Source organism: Chaetodon auriga, chromosome 2 (genome assembly GCF_051107435.1).
Source record: "Chaetodon auriga isolate fChaAug3 chromosome 2, fChaAug3.hap1, whole genome shotgun sequence".
NCBI lineage: Eukaryota > Metazoa > Chordata > Actinopteri > Chaetodontiformes > Chaetodontidae > Chaetodon > Chaetodon auriga.
This window is the reverse complement of record NC_135075.1, coordinates 30,575,856-30,596,102: the sequence shown is the minus strand read 5'-3', so window position 1 is coordinate 30,596,102 and position 20,247 is coordinate 30,575,856. Positions and strand designations below refer to the sequence as shown.

Here is a 20,247-nt window from a genome sequence, read left to right as displayed (position 1 = left end):
TTGGAAGGATTGAATCAGATTTTGGATGTGGAGGGAAAGCTCGACGACGTGTTGAGTCAAACCGAGGAGGAGGAGGAGGAGGAGGAGGAGGAGGAGGAGGAAGAGGAGGAGGAGGGGGGAGCTGATCAGAGACATTCAACAAAACACGCTTGATTTCAGGCCAAAAACATCCGTCCAGAGATGCTTCATGTTCCCTGTCAACAGCAAAATGTGCTCTTGTCTCAACTGTTGACGAGCAGACGGACTCAGGCTCAGTGAGTCCAAATGAGACCAGCAGGAAGGCGCCTGCTGGGGATTCTGTTCAGCTAACGCTTCAAACCGTCTCCACGTGTCTTCAGGCCAAGTTCATTTAGGATTACTGCAGCGTCAGGATGTGAAGGTGCGTCCGAGGCTTCAGGCCACTCGGACAGAAAATCTGCAGCCTCTTCCCAGCAGAAGGTCAGACTCTTGGCCTTCCTTCAACACTAACATGGGAAATTTGCAAGTAAAATCAAGTCAGCTGGAGACGTTGTGGCTCCATTATTTGGGTGACGTTTCGCTTCGTGCCCGAGAAAAGAAAGACGTGAGAGAGAAAACACAAACAAACGACACCTTTCATTTCCTCCGATGCTGTCCAACGAGTGTTAGCACGTCCAACGTAACACACCGGGCAGCTCGCTGTGCTAACCTTAGCATCGATGCTAACGGCGTACAGCTAAGCGCGTCAGTGACGAGGTTTAGTGTTTGTGAGGTCACGTCTGTTGGCTGGTCTGAGGCTCAGATGAACTCCTGTTTTTCTGTTTTGTTGATCACATTTCTGAACAGCAGCTGTCGAGGAGGAGCTGTGAGTCTGCAGGAGGAGACGGTGAGAACAGAGGGAGGCACTGAGGAGAAGACGGAGGTTTGTGGGCTGAGAGCCGTGTCGGCGTGTTTGAGGGAGATTTGTGAGCTCTATTAGAAAGGAAAACAAACAGATTCATCACTCGGCTGCCGCGGGTACAGACCCTCCGTCTGCTGCGTCTGTTGGTCCGTCCGTCTCTTTAATTGTCTTTCTTTGTCTCTCTCACATAAACACGGTGTCCCCCCTCCCCCCGTCTCCTGCATCAGTATGCAGGCTGCAGGTGGAGGCCGGGTGCATGAATTTAAATGTGGAGTGCTCTCGAGCTGCCAGCTGGCTCTGCAGATTTGTGGTTTACACAGTTTTGTAGCTGCTGATTTGTATGTGTGTGTTGAGGGGAGGTGAGTCTCCTGTCTGCACACAATTTGTTCCTTCAATTCTGACTCGATTTCCTTCTCTCCCTGACTTCCCTCATTTACTTTTCTCGGCCGACTCTGCCATTTGCAGCTCTGCTGGAAGCTATGGACTGAAGTCAAGTCGGGGACACTTTATTTGTGGAGCCCAATATCACCTTTAATGTCTCGAAGGGCTTTACAGGTGACAGGAGCTGAGAAAAACACCGCCAGAAAAGTGTGGGAGGAAATAAAAAGGAAGGAACAGTGAAAAATACAAAGAGAGATGTTTTAGGACAGTCGGTGTATGTGGAGATACAACCTGAATAAATGAGTGCAGGTGCTCGGTCTGTCCCTGATGAAGACAGACGATCCACAAAGTCAGACCAACAGTAACTAAAGCAGACGGAATTATGAAAGAATGAAGAAGAGCGAATAAAAAGTGAACAGAGAAAAAGACAGATTTTAACTGTATATGTCAGTATGCATCAAATAAATACAGAAAAAAGTATCCTGAAGGTTTTCATGATATTATTTATTATTTCTCAGTTATATCCATGAAACGTATCAGCTGAAGATGATTTAAACGTGCATGCTGTTTCCTGGCAGACGAGGCGTTAAACTGTTCCACTGACAGAAGTTTCACCGTCTCCGCTGCAGACTTAGTGTCTGACTCGTCTCTGCTGTCTCTGGTGTCCCTCAGGGCTCGACCCTGGGACCCCTGTGATTCTCTGTATAGCTGAACTTAATATTGTTTTGCGTTTATTTGCAGCAGGTTTCAGGTGTTCACTGTGTTTTTGATTGGTTTCTTTGATTGTTTCTTCTTGTGAAAGTGGCTCAGGTGTCACTTCACCTTTCCGTTCTTGTGAAACACTTTGTGACTTAGTGACACGACGTTAACACATTTTACAGACGCACTACTTTAAAGAAGAAACAGTGTCGGTTCAATCACTGCTGCAGCCTCACTGTACTTATTGTTGTTTCTGGACGACGTCAAACAGAATGAACACTGAATATACTGAACACACACAGGTCTGCTGAGAATGATTGGAATCATATGCACAGAGTAACAGTAAGACAATAACGTGTGCAGTCCTTGCACGCACAAAGTGGTGAGTGGTGGAGCAGCAGAGGTAATGCATCATGGATGTGTTTGCTGTTTGAGGAGACGTTCTGTCAGCCGGAGCAGCTGCAGGTCATCAGCTCACCACGACACGGCAACAGGTGAGATTACAGCGAGCAGATTAAAGCACGGCCACTTTTAAAGGCATCGTAAAGTCATTCTGAGTACCTGTGTCGACCAGGTCCACCAGCGGTCCCACCAACACATCACCATTTGGTTACTTACACACAGAAAATATTAGCTCCACTTTAATCAGGCCAACTGAAAAAGTCAGATTCACAGAAAAGCTTATTAAATGAGAAATTCAGCCTCACACTCACACACACACACACACACACACACACACACAGTCCCATTCAGCGTGAACACTCATTCATCACGAGTCCTTCTGTGAGGAAAACCTGCAGCCATTAACCAGATGGGCCTCTGAGGGACAGCAACAACTCAAGCTGCTCAGGTGAACAGAAGCTCAGCCAGAACACACACACACACACACACACACACACACACACACACACACACACGCACGCACGCACACACACGCACACACACACGCGCACACACACACACGCGCACACACACACACACACGCACACACACACGCACACACACACACACACACACACACACACACACACACACACACATGCGCACGCCCACACACACGCGCACACACACACACATGCGCGCACACACACACGCACACACACACACACACACACACACACACACACACACACACACACACACACACATGCGCACGCCCACACACACGCGCACACACACACACACACACACACACACACACGCACACACACACACACACACACACACACACACACACACACACACACACACACACCTCTCTAACCCAAGTCTTTTACTTTACAGCCTCCTTTTGTTGGCCTGTGTTCGCTCCAGCCTTTAAACGACGTCTGTATAAAACACAGACTGTAAAGCGACTTTGTGGAGTCAGCGGCATAAACAGACATCAGATCACTGAGGTTAGCTGTCGCAATAAAGAAAAAAAACATATTGAGATAATGTGTTAAAGCGAAAGATGAAGAAAATACTATAAAAAGCAGCTCAGACTGTTTTCAATAAACTGATGTTTTCATCACATTTCACCAAACGACACTTTGACTTTTAACTGATAAACATATTATTAAAAACATCTGAGCTGCAAATGAGCAGTGCTGGAAGTAACTAAGCACATATACTGAAGTACTGCATAGCAAGTACTTCACTTATATTCAGAGTAAAACTTTGTTGTAGTGTACTGCTGCTGTGTGTCAGGCGTGTCGGTGTGCACTGCGAGACGTGTCACAGCTCTGAATGTTGACGACGTGAGCAAACACGAGGCTGTTCTCTGCACAGCAGCAGAACCAGAGGACGGAAACAACGAGGGAACCTCTGGAGAATCCACGAGGCTGTTCTGCACTTAAAGTGCGAACGCTGGCTGATGTTTTCAGAGGCGCCGCTGGGAGTTAACTCAGATAAATACAGTACATGTACTTCACTCCCTGATGACTCCAGAGTTAATACTGTTTGATAAGTGCTCATCACGCACCGCAGACAGGACGTTAGTTTCTACTGACAGCTCTGCAGATAAGACATGAAGAATGAACGTCCTCGGAAAGGACACGCACGCACGCACGCACGCACGCACGCACGCACGCACGCACGCACGCACGCACGCACGCACGCAGAGTTCTTAACTCTGATGTCAACCATCACAACGACGCGGCTCACATCAACCAAACCCGACGCTGACCCACAAATCTGAACTTTGACCTCGACAGCCCTGTAAAGAACCGGCGTGTTCCGCACAGCTGAGGCGTGCAGCAGTGTTTGAACAGCGTTTTAAAAACAGGTGTAAATGAGTGAAACGGTGGTTTTATGGTTGGATGGAAAACAGAAGGCAGCAAACTCTTTTCCTTTGTTCTTCTCTGCAGATGTTCTTACTGGTTCAAAGCAGACAGGTAACGTTTCAGGTGTCATCACACATGCTGAGCTGTGGTCCTCCATAACGTGGACTCCGTCCTCTGTGTGGACACGCTGGCTGAGCTACGTCAGGGACAGCAGGTTGATATCGTAGCATCCATCCACCTGAAGGAGCAACAGAGAGCAGACGAACGTGATTCGTGTTCCTTCGTTTCGTATTAAAAACACATCAGCTGAACACGTCTGCTCGTCTGGGTTTCAGACTCACGTCAAACCGCCCGATGGACGCCGTGGTCTGGTTGGTCTGCATCACCTCAGTCAGAGCCCACATCTGCTGGATACTGGATGACACAGTCTGGGGGTCCGGGAGACCCTGAGGACAAACAGGAAAACAGACGTCAAGCACAGGAAGTCGAGGAGTCCTGCAGGACACAGATCCTGATCCCTCCCATGGACACGTTTCTGACTGGGACCTTATGATGTTTTCATTTTTCATCCTAAAAGTCTAAAGTGAATTTACTGTAAAATATGGAGGACAGCCTCTTCTCTGTGAGATGAGATGGTAACAGACAGAAACAGGACGTGTACCTCCAGGTCAGGGTGCTGGTCAACCAGGGTGAGGTCAGACAGCCAATCAGAAACCTCCTTGTCTGGGTCCTGGAGGGACAAAGAGCAAATCTCATGTAAACTGTGCAGCCAATGACAGAGCACCTGTAAAAACATAGGGACCAGGTGCCAGACGGACATCTGAGAGGAGCCGCTGAGGGGACGAGGCGCAGTTTACAAATGGAAACTGTCCAATTCTTCTCGTCCGGCCTTTAGATTTGTGTTTGTTGATTCTGTGTGAGGAGGATTTCACACGGGCACCATCTGGTGGTCGTATCAAGAACAACAACACAGCTGGCGGCTATGGAAGCCAGTAAAATCCCACAGGTCAAACCCCGACAGACTGAGCGAACACAGCGACTTTACAGCCACAACTTTAATGTTCTGCTTCAGTCTCAGAGGTCAAAACTGGGTTTCAGCAAGAAGAGCTGCAAAAACCAAACAGCCAAGTCAGTGTTGTTTACGTAGATCAGTATCACAAATCACAGTTTGCCTCACGGAGCTTTACAGTCTGGACGGGAGACGATGCCCCCGATTCAGATCAGAACGACGCGCAGAATATCCAAACTATGAGGACAGAAAACAGACGTACGATGATCGTGAAACATGAGTGAAGAGTCTGGATCAGGAGGACGGTGAGAGACTGCAGGTGTCAGCAGACAGGTGGGACGCATGGTGGACGATTTCCCCCAGGAGACGCTAGAGACAAAAAACTGACAGAGTGGACTCTGGATATCAACTCCTGTGACGACGCTTCGTGATTGTTGTGCCCACAGCTTGTTTCCGCTGTCCGTATCGTCCAAAAAGGTGTCTGCTGCAGGTTTAACTCACCTCACCTTGTTTTGCCTGTGGCCCATTGTGTGATAATGAGTTTTTAAACTTAGCTGGCAGGTAGCTTCAGAACATCAGCGTCTGTTTAGGGTCTGTGTGGAGGGTGGAGGACTGAAACGGGACTGATAACGTCCACAGAGTGCAGTGTCGTCACGCAGCAGCGGCACAATGCTCCAGCTGTGGCTGCGTTATGAATATTCAGCCGACGGGGCGCAGGTTTGACTAACAGGTGTGGAGGTGAGAGCCCGTGTGTCGGCTGCACAGACTGAGCTGGAAAAGTAACATGAGATCAAATAAAAGCCAGGAGTGTAATTACACTACGAACCAAACAGACCCTGAATGCAACACTGACGCTGTGTACACTAAAGCACACTGGTGGTGCAGTCAGTAAGTAACTTCCTCCACCCTCTGTGGCATGCAGAGCTCATTAGGAGCGTTATTCCATCTCCACTCGCTCGCTGAGTTTGTGATTAACGCTGGTTTACTTTGACGGTCACAAGTTAAACATGAATCTTCAAACAAAGCAAACTAACCGGCTCCATGTGAGGAAATATTCTGATGTCTTCAAGGCTGAAGGTCAGCCAGGCAGAGGACGGCTGTCTCAGGATCAGCCTCACAGACACCACGTGATCCGGTTCCACCTGCATCTGAACAGAGTGAAAGAAATGGGAGCACATGATGAGGAGAAGATCCCGGGTGGACGTCACTGCTCAGGTTGGTCTGACTCAGCTCTTCTTCAGCAGCCGTGAGCAAACGTCACTGAAGAGAAACAGTCTGCTCTGAGCCACTGAACCACGTTCAGCCCCCGCCCTCCAGAACAAACAAACAAACAAACAAACAAACAAAGAAAAACTTTAACAGTGAGAGAAGCAGCCCCCCCCCCCCCACACACTGAACTTCCCTTCAGGATAAAAATGACAAACAATAAGCCATAAACAGTGAACAAACATCATTTACACTGTGACGATTACCCTCTAAATTATGTCAGACTCGGGCTCAATCTGAAGTAAACAAAAATGAAATCACCATTCGCCATCTGGCTCTGTTTGCATGGAGAATAAACAAGAAATAAAGAGAAGAAATGAAAAATAACTCTGCTTGAATCGTCTCCACACACCAGCATCACGATGCTGACTGAGCCGGTCAGCTGAGGTGAATGACCTGTGCTGGTTTCTGCCCCCTGGGATCTGTCGGGAAACTCATTAGGAGACCGTTCAACTGATCGCGGGGTTGCCGGTTCGATGCCCGGCTTCTCCTGCCCACATGTCAAAGAACCGTCAGGGCTCTGAACCCCAAGGACGGCCGAAGCACGGCTTGGGTCCAAACCAGCATGTGTGCACTTCAGCTTTTTAATGAGACCTCTGTCATTTCCTCCACCTGCCTTTTCAAAATAAAGCTCGGCTCAAACCAACCAGCACACAGTGTCCTCCTTCACTGGAATGGAGCCGGTCCAGGCACAAGACGGGGGTGAACCTGGTCAACATCAACATGACCACCCGACAATGTGCTGCTTTGGCTGGTCAAACTTGTACAAGTGCGCTCTGAACGCTGCATTTCTACCGTTTGTCTCATCACAACGAAAGAGTGGATCGTTGTCACTGTGTTACTTCTCAGAGATGTGAAATCATGTCTGACAGCCTTTTTGAAGTTCTGCACAGCCTGCTGGCTTCTGTCAAGCCTTCAAACTCATGGATTTCATGTCTGGTACCTGAAAGAACATGTGACCACTGCTGCAGCGCCTCACATTGTTTTCTCTGCAGAGATTCAAATGAACGGTCCACAGTCTGGAGGCTGCGACTCGAACTTCTGCTTCGGGTGAAAACAGGACAAAAGGCTCCTCTGGCCTCCGGCTGACAGGCCTACAGAGACTTAACGACACACACACACGCTCCAGCTCACCTGCGTCCTGTGAATGGAGTAGTAGTCCTGGGAGCCTCTCTCAGTGTGGGGGTTGTCCATCAGGGGCAGGTCTCTCAGAGCAGTGCACCACTTGGCGGGGGCCTCCTGTCCGGGGCTCCTCCTCAGCAGACGCACCGTCACGTAGGCGGTGTAGTAGTTTTTAAAGGTGACTTCCTCAATCTGAAAGACAGACGGTGAGCGTGGATCACAAACACTGAACACGCTGTGGGCAAACGCCACTGATGCTACAGGACCATGTTCCTGTTACGTGAAGGTATCAGGACATCAGAGGGCGCTCAGATTCATTCAGAAAGGATAAACTTGTGTTACAAATGAGCTTTTTAGCACTGAACCCAACTTAAAATGACATTTTACAAGGCTTTCATATAAATAAAATGAAGTTCCCCAGTGACCTGCTGGAGGAAATGAAGCTTAAAAATATCATTTTGCTCAATAAATCAGACTCATTACGCCATATTGAAGAAGACACACGCCTCCAGTCCACAGTGGGTCTTAACCTGTTGGTTAAGAAACACTGAGTCTGCCAAATCTCAGTATTAACATTCAAAGCTGAAGACACACCATGGAAAGGCTCGGTGGAGATTATTCCTGCATGCATAAACCTGCTTCAGGCAGACGCCTTTGAAGCTTGAAGCTCTGAGCTAATGAGGAGTCGCTCTGCATTAAGAACCAGTTTTAATTAGAACTAAATGCTAAAAAGTAGGTCAATGCCCAAAATATTTGAAGTATCTCAGAAGACAGGAATACAGTTTTATATATAAACAAATGTTTTGTTTGTATGTGTGTGTATTTTCTGCTTCATTAGCCAGCGCCGCCGGGAGACCCAAGAAACAGGATGCTGAATAAAATTAAGGCTGAGGGAAAATGGTGCTTTGAGGATTTATTTTAACTGCATGCTGGAGGCAAAGAAAATCAACCTCTGAAGAGATGAAACATGTTTCTTTAGCGCACTCTCCAACAGAAGTACAATTACTTCTAGTATGACACTAGTTATGGGCTGTCAGGTCAACGTGTGGTCAGAACTCAAAGCGACAGAACGTGAGCACATCTGACAGAAACAGACACGACTCAGTGACTCATTCACAGACCACAGCTTTAAATGCACGGTCATGTGATTCGAGCTCCAACACATGGAAACATGAAAAGGGTTCATTTGTAACAAAGCAGAAGAAAAACTGTGTTCTTCGTGATCAACAGGATCATCACAGAAAATTCAGCCTCATCAGCTGAGAAGTGATGAAGCAGCTCAGGTGAAGTCAGAGCAGTTACCTGCTCAGTTCTGGACACCGCTCTGAAAACAAGTGTCCGTCCACCGACATCATGAGTTAATGTGTCCTTTGAGTGCTCATGACATGAACCGTGTCAATGAACTCTGCTCTGTTTGCACAGATTAACACAGTTTTTCATTCTGCAGGCGAAACATCAGGAGCCAAAGCGTGAAAAGACTGAATTTATGACGGCTGTCATGGATACAACTGGTACTGCTCATCCAATTAACAGCTTTCTGTGACAAACGGCAGCTTACACTGACGGGTTTTCCAAAGGGGAGGGTGACATCGACAACGCAAACACCGGAGTGAGCTGCGTCTGTCTTGGTGTCTCCGATGTGCAGATAGACCGGAGGTTTGACGGTGCAGCTCACAGGTTTGATGCCGTCAGCGCTCCCACTCATCTTCTGGAAACAAATCACAGGTACACACTGCATGTAAACACACACCTTTTTCAAATGGAGTAAACACAACGGGCTGTTTCCTGTCAAAGCCTCAGTGTTGACTCATCTATCAAAACGAGACATCTGTCCATGACATTTGATAAAAGGACGTCTTCTGAGCTACTCCCACATGCACTTTTTTTAAATGCCATTAAACATAATAAAACAGAATGTGATAACATCCTTTTTGACATAAACTCAACTGAAAACAGCACAAAGTCAATATTGAATTTTGATTTCTGTAAACAGCAACACGTTGAGAGCAGCATGTTTGGGTATGAAAGGGGCCACCACTTTACGAAGGGGCCAGTGGGGTTCACCGCTTTGTGAACACATGACTGGATGAAGGAGATGAACACATGGACTCAGAGACACTTCAGGAAACTGCTGTCAGTGAACACAGTTTGATTATTGATGACTGACTCTGGTTTGATTTCGGTTTTAAAGAGTCCAGACTTTGCTGGAATCCAGGTTTTACACATCAAATGTGAAGATAAACACTGAGATGGACAACAAAATTTGCAAATTCATAGATTTTACATTTTTATTCTTCGATTTTTTGAAAAAGATAACGAACTTTTTTGCAGAAATATCATGTAAGACACAAATCATTACTCAAATGATCAAACAGTGTTTTCAGCTCATACATCTTATTAGTGTCATTATGTTCTATAGTTCATGACGGGGACACTCAGCACAGAGGAGAACTGGGTTCGCAGTATGATCACGCAAATCAAACAGAAATACGACATATCAGAGATTCTAACCTTTCTGTTTACTGCATTTGTTGTGCACTAATTTCTTTTAACAGACCACAGTGTACAAAACGGATCACACACCTTTCTGACTTTAGCCTGTGATGATGATGATGAAGATGATGACGATGATGATGATGATGCATCTAACATCATTCCAGGCTAACGTGCCTGAGCTCTCTGCTAGCCGTCTCCATGCTAGCACCATGGACAGCGACATTTCAGAGGACCGAGCAGACAGACGGGACACGGGTCGGTAACTGACCGGCTACACTGACGGCTCTCAGGCCTAATATTCATGTTGTGATGCTGCAAATCACCTGCGGACGACAAACTAACCTTCACTCGAACTAATTATAACGTTAGCACAGAAGCTAACATGCTAGAAACTAACGATAGCACACCAGCTAACAGATGAGTCGGAATTTTGAGTGCGACTCAGCCGCAGAGCTTCACAGACTGACGCTGTTCTGCTCCAGTACTTACATTTGTTTGTCTGAGAAGAGTCACGGTTTGTAAGAGCGGACGGAGAGAAGCAGAGCGAGCTGGAAACGCTTCAAGTCGCAGATGTTGACATGCTAAAGGCCCTCTGCTACTTCCTGTCTGTTACCAAGGTGACGGTGAGCGTCTTAAAGGGCCAGCCAACCTGCTCCCGTCCGGCTCGTTCAGCGCCTTCATGGTCGACTCATTCAATTGAAATCAACACAGCTGAGCATCGTGCATTCAGTCTTAAAAAAAGAAAAAAAAGAAAAAAAAAAAAAAAGCGAACCACACCTTTTCAGGTGGCTTCCTTCATTCTGGCTCGTGTAGTTTCAGGAGGACTTACTGAACGTAAATACACATTTATTGCAAACGCTGTTCCATTGTTGTCTACTTGTTAACATTATCGTATCAATGTAATTCTATGATTTTCAGACATTTGTAGATGTGTTCACTGAACACAGACTGATATTCAGGTCAGTCTACAGTGATAATCATTATTTTTAAATAATGTCATTATTATTATTATCATCATCATCATCCAGGGTAACAACAACAACAACAACAACAACAACAACAACCACCACCACAACGACAACAACAACTTTTTCCTCCAATAAATGGTAATATTAAAAACTGCATTTTGTGTTTATTGGACTTGTTTTGGTCTTATATTCAATTTTATTTGAAGACAACTAAGTGTGAAAAATATGCAGAAATAGAAGAAATCAGGGGCTCCTGCTTTTCAAACGGTGGGCTGCTGCAGGCCTCCAGATGTTCACGTGTCGTTACAGGAGGTGTCCAGCAGAGGGCAGCCTTACTCCATGCAGTAGACCTCCATCACAGTGTTAAAATGTAAAGGCCAATCTCACCACCTCATTCACATCCACACCCGTCTGAAAACATCCCATCTCCAAAACATGATGTATGCTCATCCACTTAGATCATCAAATGAGTCGTTTTGCTTTATGACTCTTATTATTTCTGATTTGTAGCCAAATCCTCATCATCTCATCAAAAATCTGCCCTGCAGTAATCAGTCCTCCTCACCCTGCGTCCAGTAGACCCGATCCATGCTTTGATCAGCTGCGCGGGTCATTACAGCAGCCTTTATGTATTGACAGGATAATGGACAGAATAGAAGCAACTGTGCTGCGTTCAAGAGCCGCTCACGACTCTACAGGGGAATCAACGGGTTTCCAGATGTGAACTGAAATCCAGACGCCACAACACTCCATCAGCAGCCTGCACTGACTGTTTTATGTGTTTTAATGTTCTTGTTGTCTCCAGCAGTCACGTGACGCCTGTGGTGTCATTTATGTACGAGGATGTGTTAAGAAAAGCTAACTGCTGTCAAAGCAGAACATTAGAAAAGCAGTTCAGATCACAACGTGGACGATGTCCAACAGTTAGAGAGACATTTGTCGACAGATAACAGAAATCTCCCTTAATTGCCTTTTAATTCTAAGTCCTCATGTTTGAAGTGCTGCTGTCTTACTGCACCTGTCACTCAGTGTCTCAGTGATTCGTCCTCAGCCCCCCCCGTCCCTGTCGCTGTTATCAGTCCAGCTCTAAAACACCAAACTCTCCCCCCTCCCCTCTCTCTGCCCCCACATACAGTACAATGGCCTACATTCATCCACTCTGTTTGTTGTGTTTGAAGCAGGGGGAGCAGATCAGGAAGCTGGCACCGTGGGTCCCTCTGCAAAAACAATCCCCTTTCTCCCAGATGGTCTGCGCAAGCAAGCATGGAGCTGCAGGGGCTTAGAGGAGGCAGAGGGGGGAGGCAGGGGGTGGAGGGAGAGAGGGGGAGAGGAAAACTCCTCCCCGTCCAAGTCGCAACGTCCAGTGGGTTTTTATCTCTGAGACCCACACCGCTGGCCTCACTCCATCAGTCTGGCTGTCTGTCCAACTGTCCTCTCCTGTCTCCTTCTTCCCTTCCTTCCTTCCTTCCCTCCTCCTTTCTTGCCTTTCTTTATTTGTTTTTCTGTCAGTCCGTGTGTCTGTCTGCCAGTTGTCAGTGCCATCTGTCTGGTTCCTCCACGATAAGAGCTCGTTTTTTAAGCCAGACAAAGCAGGACCAGGACATTCTCCCGTCCCTGCTCTGCTTTTTGAACCTGCCTCTCCTGCTGGTGAAGCACATCTGAGACGGGGGGGGGGGTTCATTCGGCCCGGTCGATGATATGTTTCTTACATAAGAAAACCGCCGAGGTGTCGCTCTTATGTAAGAAACATGCAACTGACAAAGCCTGCTGCTTTACACTTTGAGCCACAGAGGATAACCTTGACAGACTGAAGGCGAAAGCAGAGAGAATATTTGTCACGGTGAAATTAGAAGAAGACGCATCTCAAGGTGCCAAAATGTGAAAATAATTTCAAATCGTTTCAAATTAAAGCCTTAAGCCATCCACGGATCCAATTAGCTCAAAACTGAAGCAGTCTCAGGATCTGTAAGCTGGATTTGGAGGAGAAAAAACTCAATTCTAAAGTTTACAGCGCTTTAATTCAAAGCACTTAAAGTGACAAAAATGGAAGAATCAAAACACGGTGCTGACATTCAACACGAACACACACCAAGAAGAGAAACAATCACCTTCAATTCCAGCCGGGGAGATAAAAATAAATCTAATAAAGAAAATAAAATGAAAAAGAAGCTCTGAGAGAGACTCAGTGATTTCACAGACCCACCAACATACAGACGGAGGAATAAAAAAAGGATTCGGCAATAACTGTCCCTCATGTGGCTCTGAGGAAATTCTCCAGCTGATGAGTTTGACTTTAATTACTGCACAAACTGGCATTTAATTCAGCAATAACATGAATGAGCGCAGTCTGATAAACGAACACTGGACAGCACAGAGGGAAGACGTCTGAAATCCAACAGTAATCAACACAGGTGGATTAATGGCGTTGATGGTAATGAAAGCATCGTTTGCCCTCAGTGTTTACATCTTAATTTGAACCTGATTGTTGAGTCTGCAGTCCTGCTCTCAGGCTTGGAAAACACACACTTAGTTTTATCAGAATTGGTTAAATCCAGTGATTTTTTATCTGCTTTATATCTGTGATTGATGCTCACAGAACCTTTTGCTCAGCACTCTAGAGTCCAAAATAATGTGTAAGTCCAGTTTGTGGCGAGGGGAGAGTCAGTTCAACACTTCAAGGGAACAACGGATATACTTGAAATCCTTCAGATTGTTGTTATTGCACATGCAGCAGTGGGACCCCAAACAACGAGGAAGTTAAGTCCATCTGGACGTCCATGTTTCGTCCAGTCTGTGTTCACCACTTGACCGTCGGTCCGGGTCGACGCAGTGATCACCGCTGCTCGTGTGTCTGCATTGCATCTCGTTAATACAGAGATTCACTGCAAACCGCGGGTCAAAGCGTGAAACTGTCTCTGACTTCCGACCGTTAGAAATACAGAAGAAAACAGGATCTGCTTTCCACCAGAGACACAAGAGCGAGAGTCTGCAGCCGAATCAGCTGATGAGAATGCTAACAGCATGTTAGCAGGTAACGTTTACCACAGTCGTCATTTTAGTTTGCCATGTTAGCATGCTAAAATTAGCTAATTAAGATAAGAGATAAGATGTAACTTTATTGATCCCACTCTGGGAAATCACTGTTTTTACACTCTTTATATACAGATATGTGTGTGTGTGTGTGTGGCCTGGAGAAGAATGGCTCAGCTTCTGAAAACGCTTGGATCGCACATGGTAAGATATGCGTAATAAAATACAGTGTTTTGTTGTCTTGTACAGTAGAAAATATATAAGCACATGGAGAAAATATGTGATATTTCACAGGATGTTTGCAGTGGACTGAACACTAAACAAAGTGCAGCTCAGGCTGAGGAGCGTCATTAGGTTTGCAGGGTTTTGGTCATAAAGTAACAAATCAAAACGTTGATCTGATGAGAAGTTCAGGGGTCACGAGTTCCAGTTGGTCCTGCAGGTGGAGGTCAATGTGTACCAGGGTTCAAAGTAATCTGTCCAATAGCTGTTGAGACATTTCAGTCTGGATGCATTAGAGTGGCTACAAGCTACGATCACATCTGTGCAGATGCTTTCCAGATGTTTCTACACTGATGATTTTCTAAGTTGTTGGAGATAAAGGAGAAAAAATCAGAGTGACAGCGAGCGGTTTCTGTCAGGAGAAAACGTGAATGTAATTTCAAGCTTTTGGGTGACATGAAAAGACTTCATCCATTTGTAATCCCATCAGGCCTCATACAGTACGACGCCGCTCGTTCTCAGATGGTGAGATGAGAGTTCGGCAGCAGCGGTGTCGTTCTGAGACGACACAGACTCGATCGGTTCAGTGTAAAAGGCGAAACGGAGAGAAACAAAGGCAGAGCTTGCTGTGGCGTCACGAGCACAGCAGTGGAAATGTTTACAGCGTCACAGGATCGAAGTGGACTGAAGGAGTCCCTGGTCACTGTACAGATCAGCGAGCTCTGGCTGCAGACTGAAAAACATGGCGCTTGTCTTAACCTCCGTGAGTGAACCTCGCCAGGCCGTCTCCTCCGCCATCGATCCGTGGCTTCAGAGCGTCGCCTGTGGATGCAGCCGGCTCGTTACAGCGACGCGTCGGGGGTTTCTCTGAAACTCATTCTGTCATTTGTACAACACTGGGTTTTTTCAGGACTTTTTCAGGGCTGTTACATCACTGAAGCACTCGCTGCTCCGCCATCAGCAGGTGGTTCTGTGCACAATGAAAGCGAACAAAGCCTTTTCCTGTTCTTTCTTCCAGTGAGCCACTAACTCACACTGACTTACTCACAGTCACAAAACCATAAAATGCATCTATTTTCCTGTACGCTTAACACACTGGTGCCATTAAGCTGACATTCTAACAGGAAGTGAACCAGTGGCAGGATGAATTTCCTGAAGAGGAGGCAGAACGTGTACAGTTGAACCCGATTCTTCCTGCTTCTGCCCTGGAAATGTTGAATACTGATTTAGAGCCCGTCCTTCGGTTTACTCTCTAAATATGAAGTTAACGGCTCTCCAGAGTCACACTCGTACACTCCTCACCCTTTAGCTCCATGACTTAGTTTCTTATATTGAGAGGTTGCCTCTTCTGCCACCTTACTGCCGACGGGTGGAGGATGTTTTATAAAACCTCAACGCAGAAAAAAAGTCAACGTGCCACGAGACTGAACCTTCAATAACACGTAAGCATTTCACAACTGTAATGTCTCTTGTTAATTTGCTAAATGCAGCCTGTGCTCCTCTTTCATGTCATGCTTTATATATTTTGTGTAAAATTCAGTCTTAAAACTGTAATCTGCTGGAAAATCAATAAACAAACGTATTAAAAAAAGAAAGAACGGGGCACTGTGAGATGAGACGGGCTTGCCGTCGTCACTACCTGCCTCCTCCTCTGTGTAATTTTCTTCCCCATCAACATTTCTTAACACCTTGATGATTTGCAAGCACCTCTCTGCAGCACTGCAGAGCTCAGACTGCTATGATTTAAGGTTTTATTGATTGTCATGGAATGAAAGCACTCTAAGGAAAAAAACGGTACCAAACTGAGGTTCTCTGGCATACAGTCATTGACAAGATTATTTCTAGTCAGTGATATATCGGTAAAAAGAGGAGCTCCTAATTTATGAGCGCCATTAAAAAGAGGCAAATTCCAAAAGTTTGTTTTAATTTTCTGAGTAAAAGGCAAAGAAAGGCAGTTTTATTTCTAAGCACTTTTCATACACAGAGGTAAATCCAAGGTCCTGCACAGAGAAGTTCAAGGAAGTTAAAGCAGCACAGCTGAAAGAGCAGATGTAAAGGAGACGCATATAATAATGATGAATCAAAGGTAATGAGGCTTAAGGTTTTTAGTCTGCATGAGCCAGTTCTGTCCGACGGCATGGCTGACCGAGTCGAGACCACCTGCTCTGATCCCGTTTAGGCCCACACCTGAGTGCCATCGCTGCGTTCACATACGCTCCCACCTCGAACCTGGGAGGTGAAGAGCTCCAGGTATGGAAACGTTGTCCAAACAAGCTAGTTTAAATACTTTAAACAGAGCCCACAGCGACTGAGGAACGTTCTCCCCTCCAGACTTAAATCTCTGGATCCTTGCTGATGTTCAGCTGACTCAGCTGGGCTGCTGCTCATCCCCTCCACACCTCAAAACACCTTGATAAACTGCTGCCACTGCGCCAAACAACAACAAAAGGTCCAACTGGAGGTTTTCTGGACTCTTCTGGTGTGTTCGAGTACCAAAGTCAGACAGTAGGCTAGGAGCGCGTTAGCTCGTTAGCTTGTGGATGCTAGTTTTGGTTGCCGTCTAGTTTGTGCTGCATTTTGGTCAACGAGGCAACTTTAAGCTGATCCAACACGACTGACAATAAGAGCATTCAGCCGTGAGGATGCTCACCAAGAGCTGTGAAGAATCAGACCGACGTCATCCAACATGCTGAACTGCTGCATTCAGAGACACCCAGGTGTCGTCTGAGCAGGTGAGTTTTCAGTCTGCGGCAGAACACGTGCAGAGACTGATCGTGATTTCATAGGTCTCATGGTGTTTTGGTAGAACATTGAAGCACAAATCACCTTATTTCCACTCAGCAGCTGCACTTCCTGTTAGCACGCCTCACACTGCAGCAGCTCACACTTCAAAGTGTGATATATTGAGAGGTCTGGACCTGAATATCCTGAGGAAACGTAACACTTGAACTTCATGGCACTATTCATGAGTTTGTTCGCCTCTCATTTCCCACATTAAAAAGATGAACACGCTGAGTTCAAGTGTATGCTCCTGTGTCCTCGTTCTCCCCCCAGCGTCACACACAGTCTGCATTTATACAGCGACACACACTGAATGAGACAGCTTAACGATGTTTTACTGTTTCTCCCTCTGACAAAACTTTTAATCTATGTGGCTTTCCACTGATGTCTGCCTCTATTTTTGACTGCTGCTTCCTCTTAATCATACAATGAAGGATGCACATTGCTTTTGGAGAGAGAACAGAGCGCAAGAAAGAGAGGAACAGTGAAGGATTGAGGTGGAAAAAAGAGATGGCATCGAGAGAGATGTAGAGAGAGAAGGAGATTGGTGGCATCGTCAAAGAAGAAGAGAAATGATCTTGGGAACTCTGTCTGATTTTTCGCCTGGAGAAGCACACAAACCCACCACTGCAAACACCTGCAGATTTTTATTTTCCATGCATTTGTTATCAGCCCTGTGTTTTATACTCGGGCGCTATAATGGTGTGGTAAATCACAGCTGACAAGTCGGGAACAGTCGCAGGCCCACCACTCCTTAAAAGGAAAGACAAACGATGGCGGAAAAAGGAGTTGAGTTATTAAAAGCTGAGGTGTCAGAGTTGAATAAAAGACTGAGAAATGCTGTTTCTGAAAATGACTGCGTGTGGTGTTAATGAATTAGATGTATTAATACAGTCGTGGAGTGCAGTTTGTTTTCATTTCCCTCCTTGATTAAGTTAAAAGCGTTGCAAGAGAGACGTATAATAGACTTTGTCAAGGTCTTATTAAGATGTCTACTGTGTCGCCGACAGTGTGGACCATTTTTCTCCCCGAAGGCCAAAGACCTGATGTCACATCCAGGCTCGCCGCTGTTTCACCAGCTTCTGTAACTCAATGCAATCTCTCATTAAGAATTTATGTCACCTGCCCGTCTGTGTCTGGTGTCAGGGTTTGGTAGATCAAAAGCACCCGAGTGCAGGACGGTCAGGGAGGCAGGACGAGGAACAGAAAGCTGAATCCAGAAACACAAACGGGCAGACAGAACCTGCAGAGGCAAGATCCAGAAAGCTGAGAGGAAATACAAAGTGCCACAGCGATGACAAACCGCTGTGCACGGGCAGGAAACAAATGAAGGAGCACAGATCAAACAGACGACCTGAGGACCGAGAGAAGGAAAACATACGGAAGAAACACCCGAGAGAGAAGACTAACGAGGGACAGGCCACGCTAATCAGTCAGGAGGGCCGAAAAGAGGCGAAGCAGGAAGTAAAGCAAAGCACGACATGAGGAGAAACAAACACTGAAGCCACGAGTGCTTCTTCTGGGGTGAACCGCAGTACTGCAGCAGCTGCTGGTACCATCCATCCCTTTATCATTTCACTGTAATGACTGTTTCTTTAGCTTCCACAGCACTTCAGCTATAAGCAGTCCCAGAATGCAGCACGGCAAACACACTTTCAGGATGAGCCGAAGGAGCAGCTGGATGATGAGCTTTTAACTGGAAGCAGAGCTGGACAACAACTTCAATGATGCTGAGTGAGACAGAAGAGACAAAGGATGAGACTCCATAAACAAGATTTAGACTGAATGTGCTGAAAAAAGGAACGAGTGCAGCAACACAAAACGCTCCTGCACAGAAAGTTTACTGAAAGGCAGGAGGAGGCAGAAATAGATGCAAATACCCAAAGTTAAGAACGGGATTAGTGCTCCTCCTGAAGCGTCGTGAATCTCAGTGAGGAGAAAGGAGACTGGAGGGGAATAACAGAAAGAAGTGGAGTTTGTGCAGTCAGAGTTCAGTCAGAGGCTGAGCTGAACAAACAAAGAGCGAAACGAGCCAGCTGGAGGCTGACTCGCCGCTCACGTATGTGGAGCGGGTACACTGATGAACACGGACTGTACAAACAGAGCACAGGTCACACTCACAGCAACGACGCAGAGAGAAAACACTCCACTGTCTGTGAACGCACCCTCAGACAGCTGCTGCATACAGACAGCTCTGAAGAGAACAGCAACACGAAGAGGGACACCTACAGATGGAGCTCCAAGGACGGCGTTCAGGGGAGCACATACAAGACGCTGGTCGACCAGTAGAAAAGTACTCCAGTAACAATTCTGACGTCCACTTACTTCACATTCAGACTGTAAACACAAAATTCAGATGGAATGAATGATGATACTAAGCCACCCAGCAGTACATAAAGTATATATAAAGAAATGAAAATGAGCATCACTGCGTCCTTCTTCCACCTCTGACATCTGCTCGGTCACAGACTTTAAAACAGCTGACTCTGACAGACTGACATATGTTGTAAATCAAATTCAGCTGTCCGAGAAAAATGCTCAAAAAGAGGCTGCAGGAGTCGAAGTCCGAGACGCAACTTTATTATCGATAATAAAGGGGAAAACACTCAGAGACACACAAGATGTAACTCCAGTGAAGTTCTCCAAGTCTCTCCAACTTACAGGAGTCAGCGCTTGTCTTTTATACAGTTTGCTCAAGGTCACCCCCTCCCTTGGGGCATCTTCTCTTTTTCTGATCCTTCTATTTTTTATACACCATTACGTTATCTTTTGACCGCTAGCCTGGGCTTGTAGGTACTTTTACTCTTCTTATTCCCTTGAAATTTCACCATTAGCTTCTGATTGTCATAGGCCCTTTTTTTTTAAAAAAGTAAGTATAATCACAATAATCACCAGAAATCAATATGCATTAAGACATAACAAATCATAGTGTGATTGATAACATTGTTATCCTTTCATAGAGTGATGATAGATAAGTAACATAGATTGAATACAGTAAGGTTATATAAGGACACACAGGGCCATGCAAGGTTACAGACAATACCGGCCAAAACCAGTTAGAACCAACTAACACTGGCTGCAGAGACACCTGCAGAATCATGGAAAGTACCAAGATTCATGATGCAGACATTTGCTCATATGATCTCTTGA

General features: G+C 46.1%; 1 protein-coding gene across 2 annotated transcripts; it reads right to left on the bottom strand.

Moving 5' to 3' along the window:
• Window positions 1–1,725: 1,725 nt before the first annotated feature.
• nicn1 (nicolin 1) lies at window positions 1,726–10,720 on the bottom strand. Of its 2 annotated transcripts, none has more exons than XM_076746473.1 (7): window positions 10,586–10,720; window positions 9,159–9,308; window positions 7,613–7,792; window positions 6,247–6,360; window positions 4,865–4,933; window positions 4,545–4,649; window positions 1,726–4,441 (listed from the first exon to the last, which is right to left on the bottom strand). In XM_076746473.1, exons 2-7 carry the CDS (start codon window positions 9,303–9,305, stop codon window positions 4,400–4,402), a joined length of 657 nt encoding a protein of 218 aa, XP_076602588.1. In that variant the 5' UTR covers window positions 9,306–9,308; window positions 10,586–10,720; the 3' UTR covers window positions 1,726–4,399. The 2 variants fall into 2 exon arrangements, with proteins under 2 accessions (XP_076602588.1, XP_076602597.1); XM_076746482.1 differs by having other exon boundaries at window positions 9,159–9,305; window positions 10,586–10,712.
• Between the last annotated feature and the right edge of the window lie 9,527 nt (window positions 10,721–20,247).

What these genes read in the sequence shown, in the direction of transcription:
- nicn1 (XM_076746473.1), bottom strand. Translation starts at nt 9,305, where the DNA reads ATGAGTGGGAGCGCTGACGGCATCAAACCTGTGAGCTGCACCGTCAAA. An exon ending in TATTTCCTCACATGGAGCCG is followed by an intron (nt 4,934 to 6,246) that starts GTTAGTTTGCTT and finishes TTGTCCCTCCAG; the next exon opens with GACCCAGACAAGGAGGTTTC. An exon ending in ACCAGCACCCTGACCTGGAG is followed by an intron (nt 4,650 to 4,864) that starts GTACACGTCCTG and finishes GTTTGTCCTCAG; the next exon opens with GGTCTCCCGGACCCCCAGAC.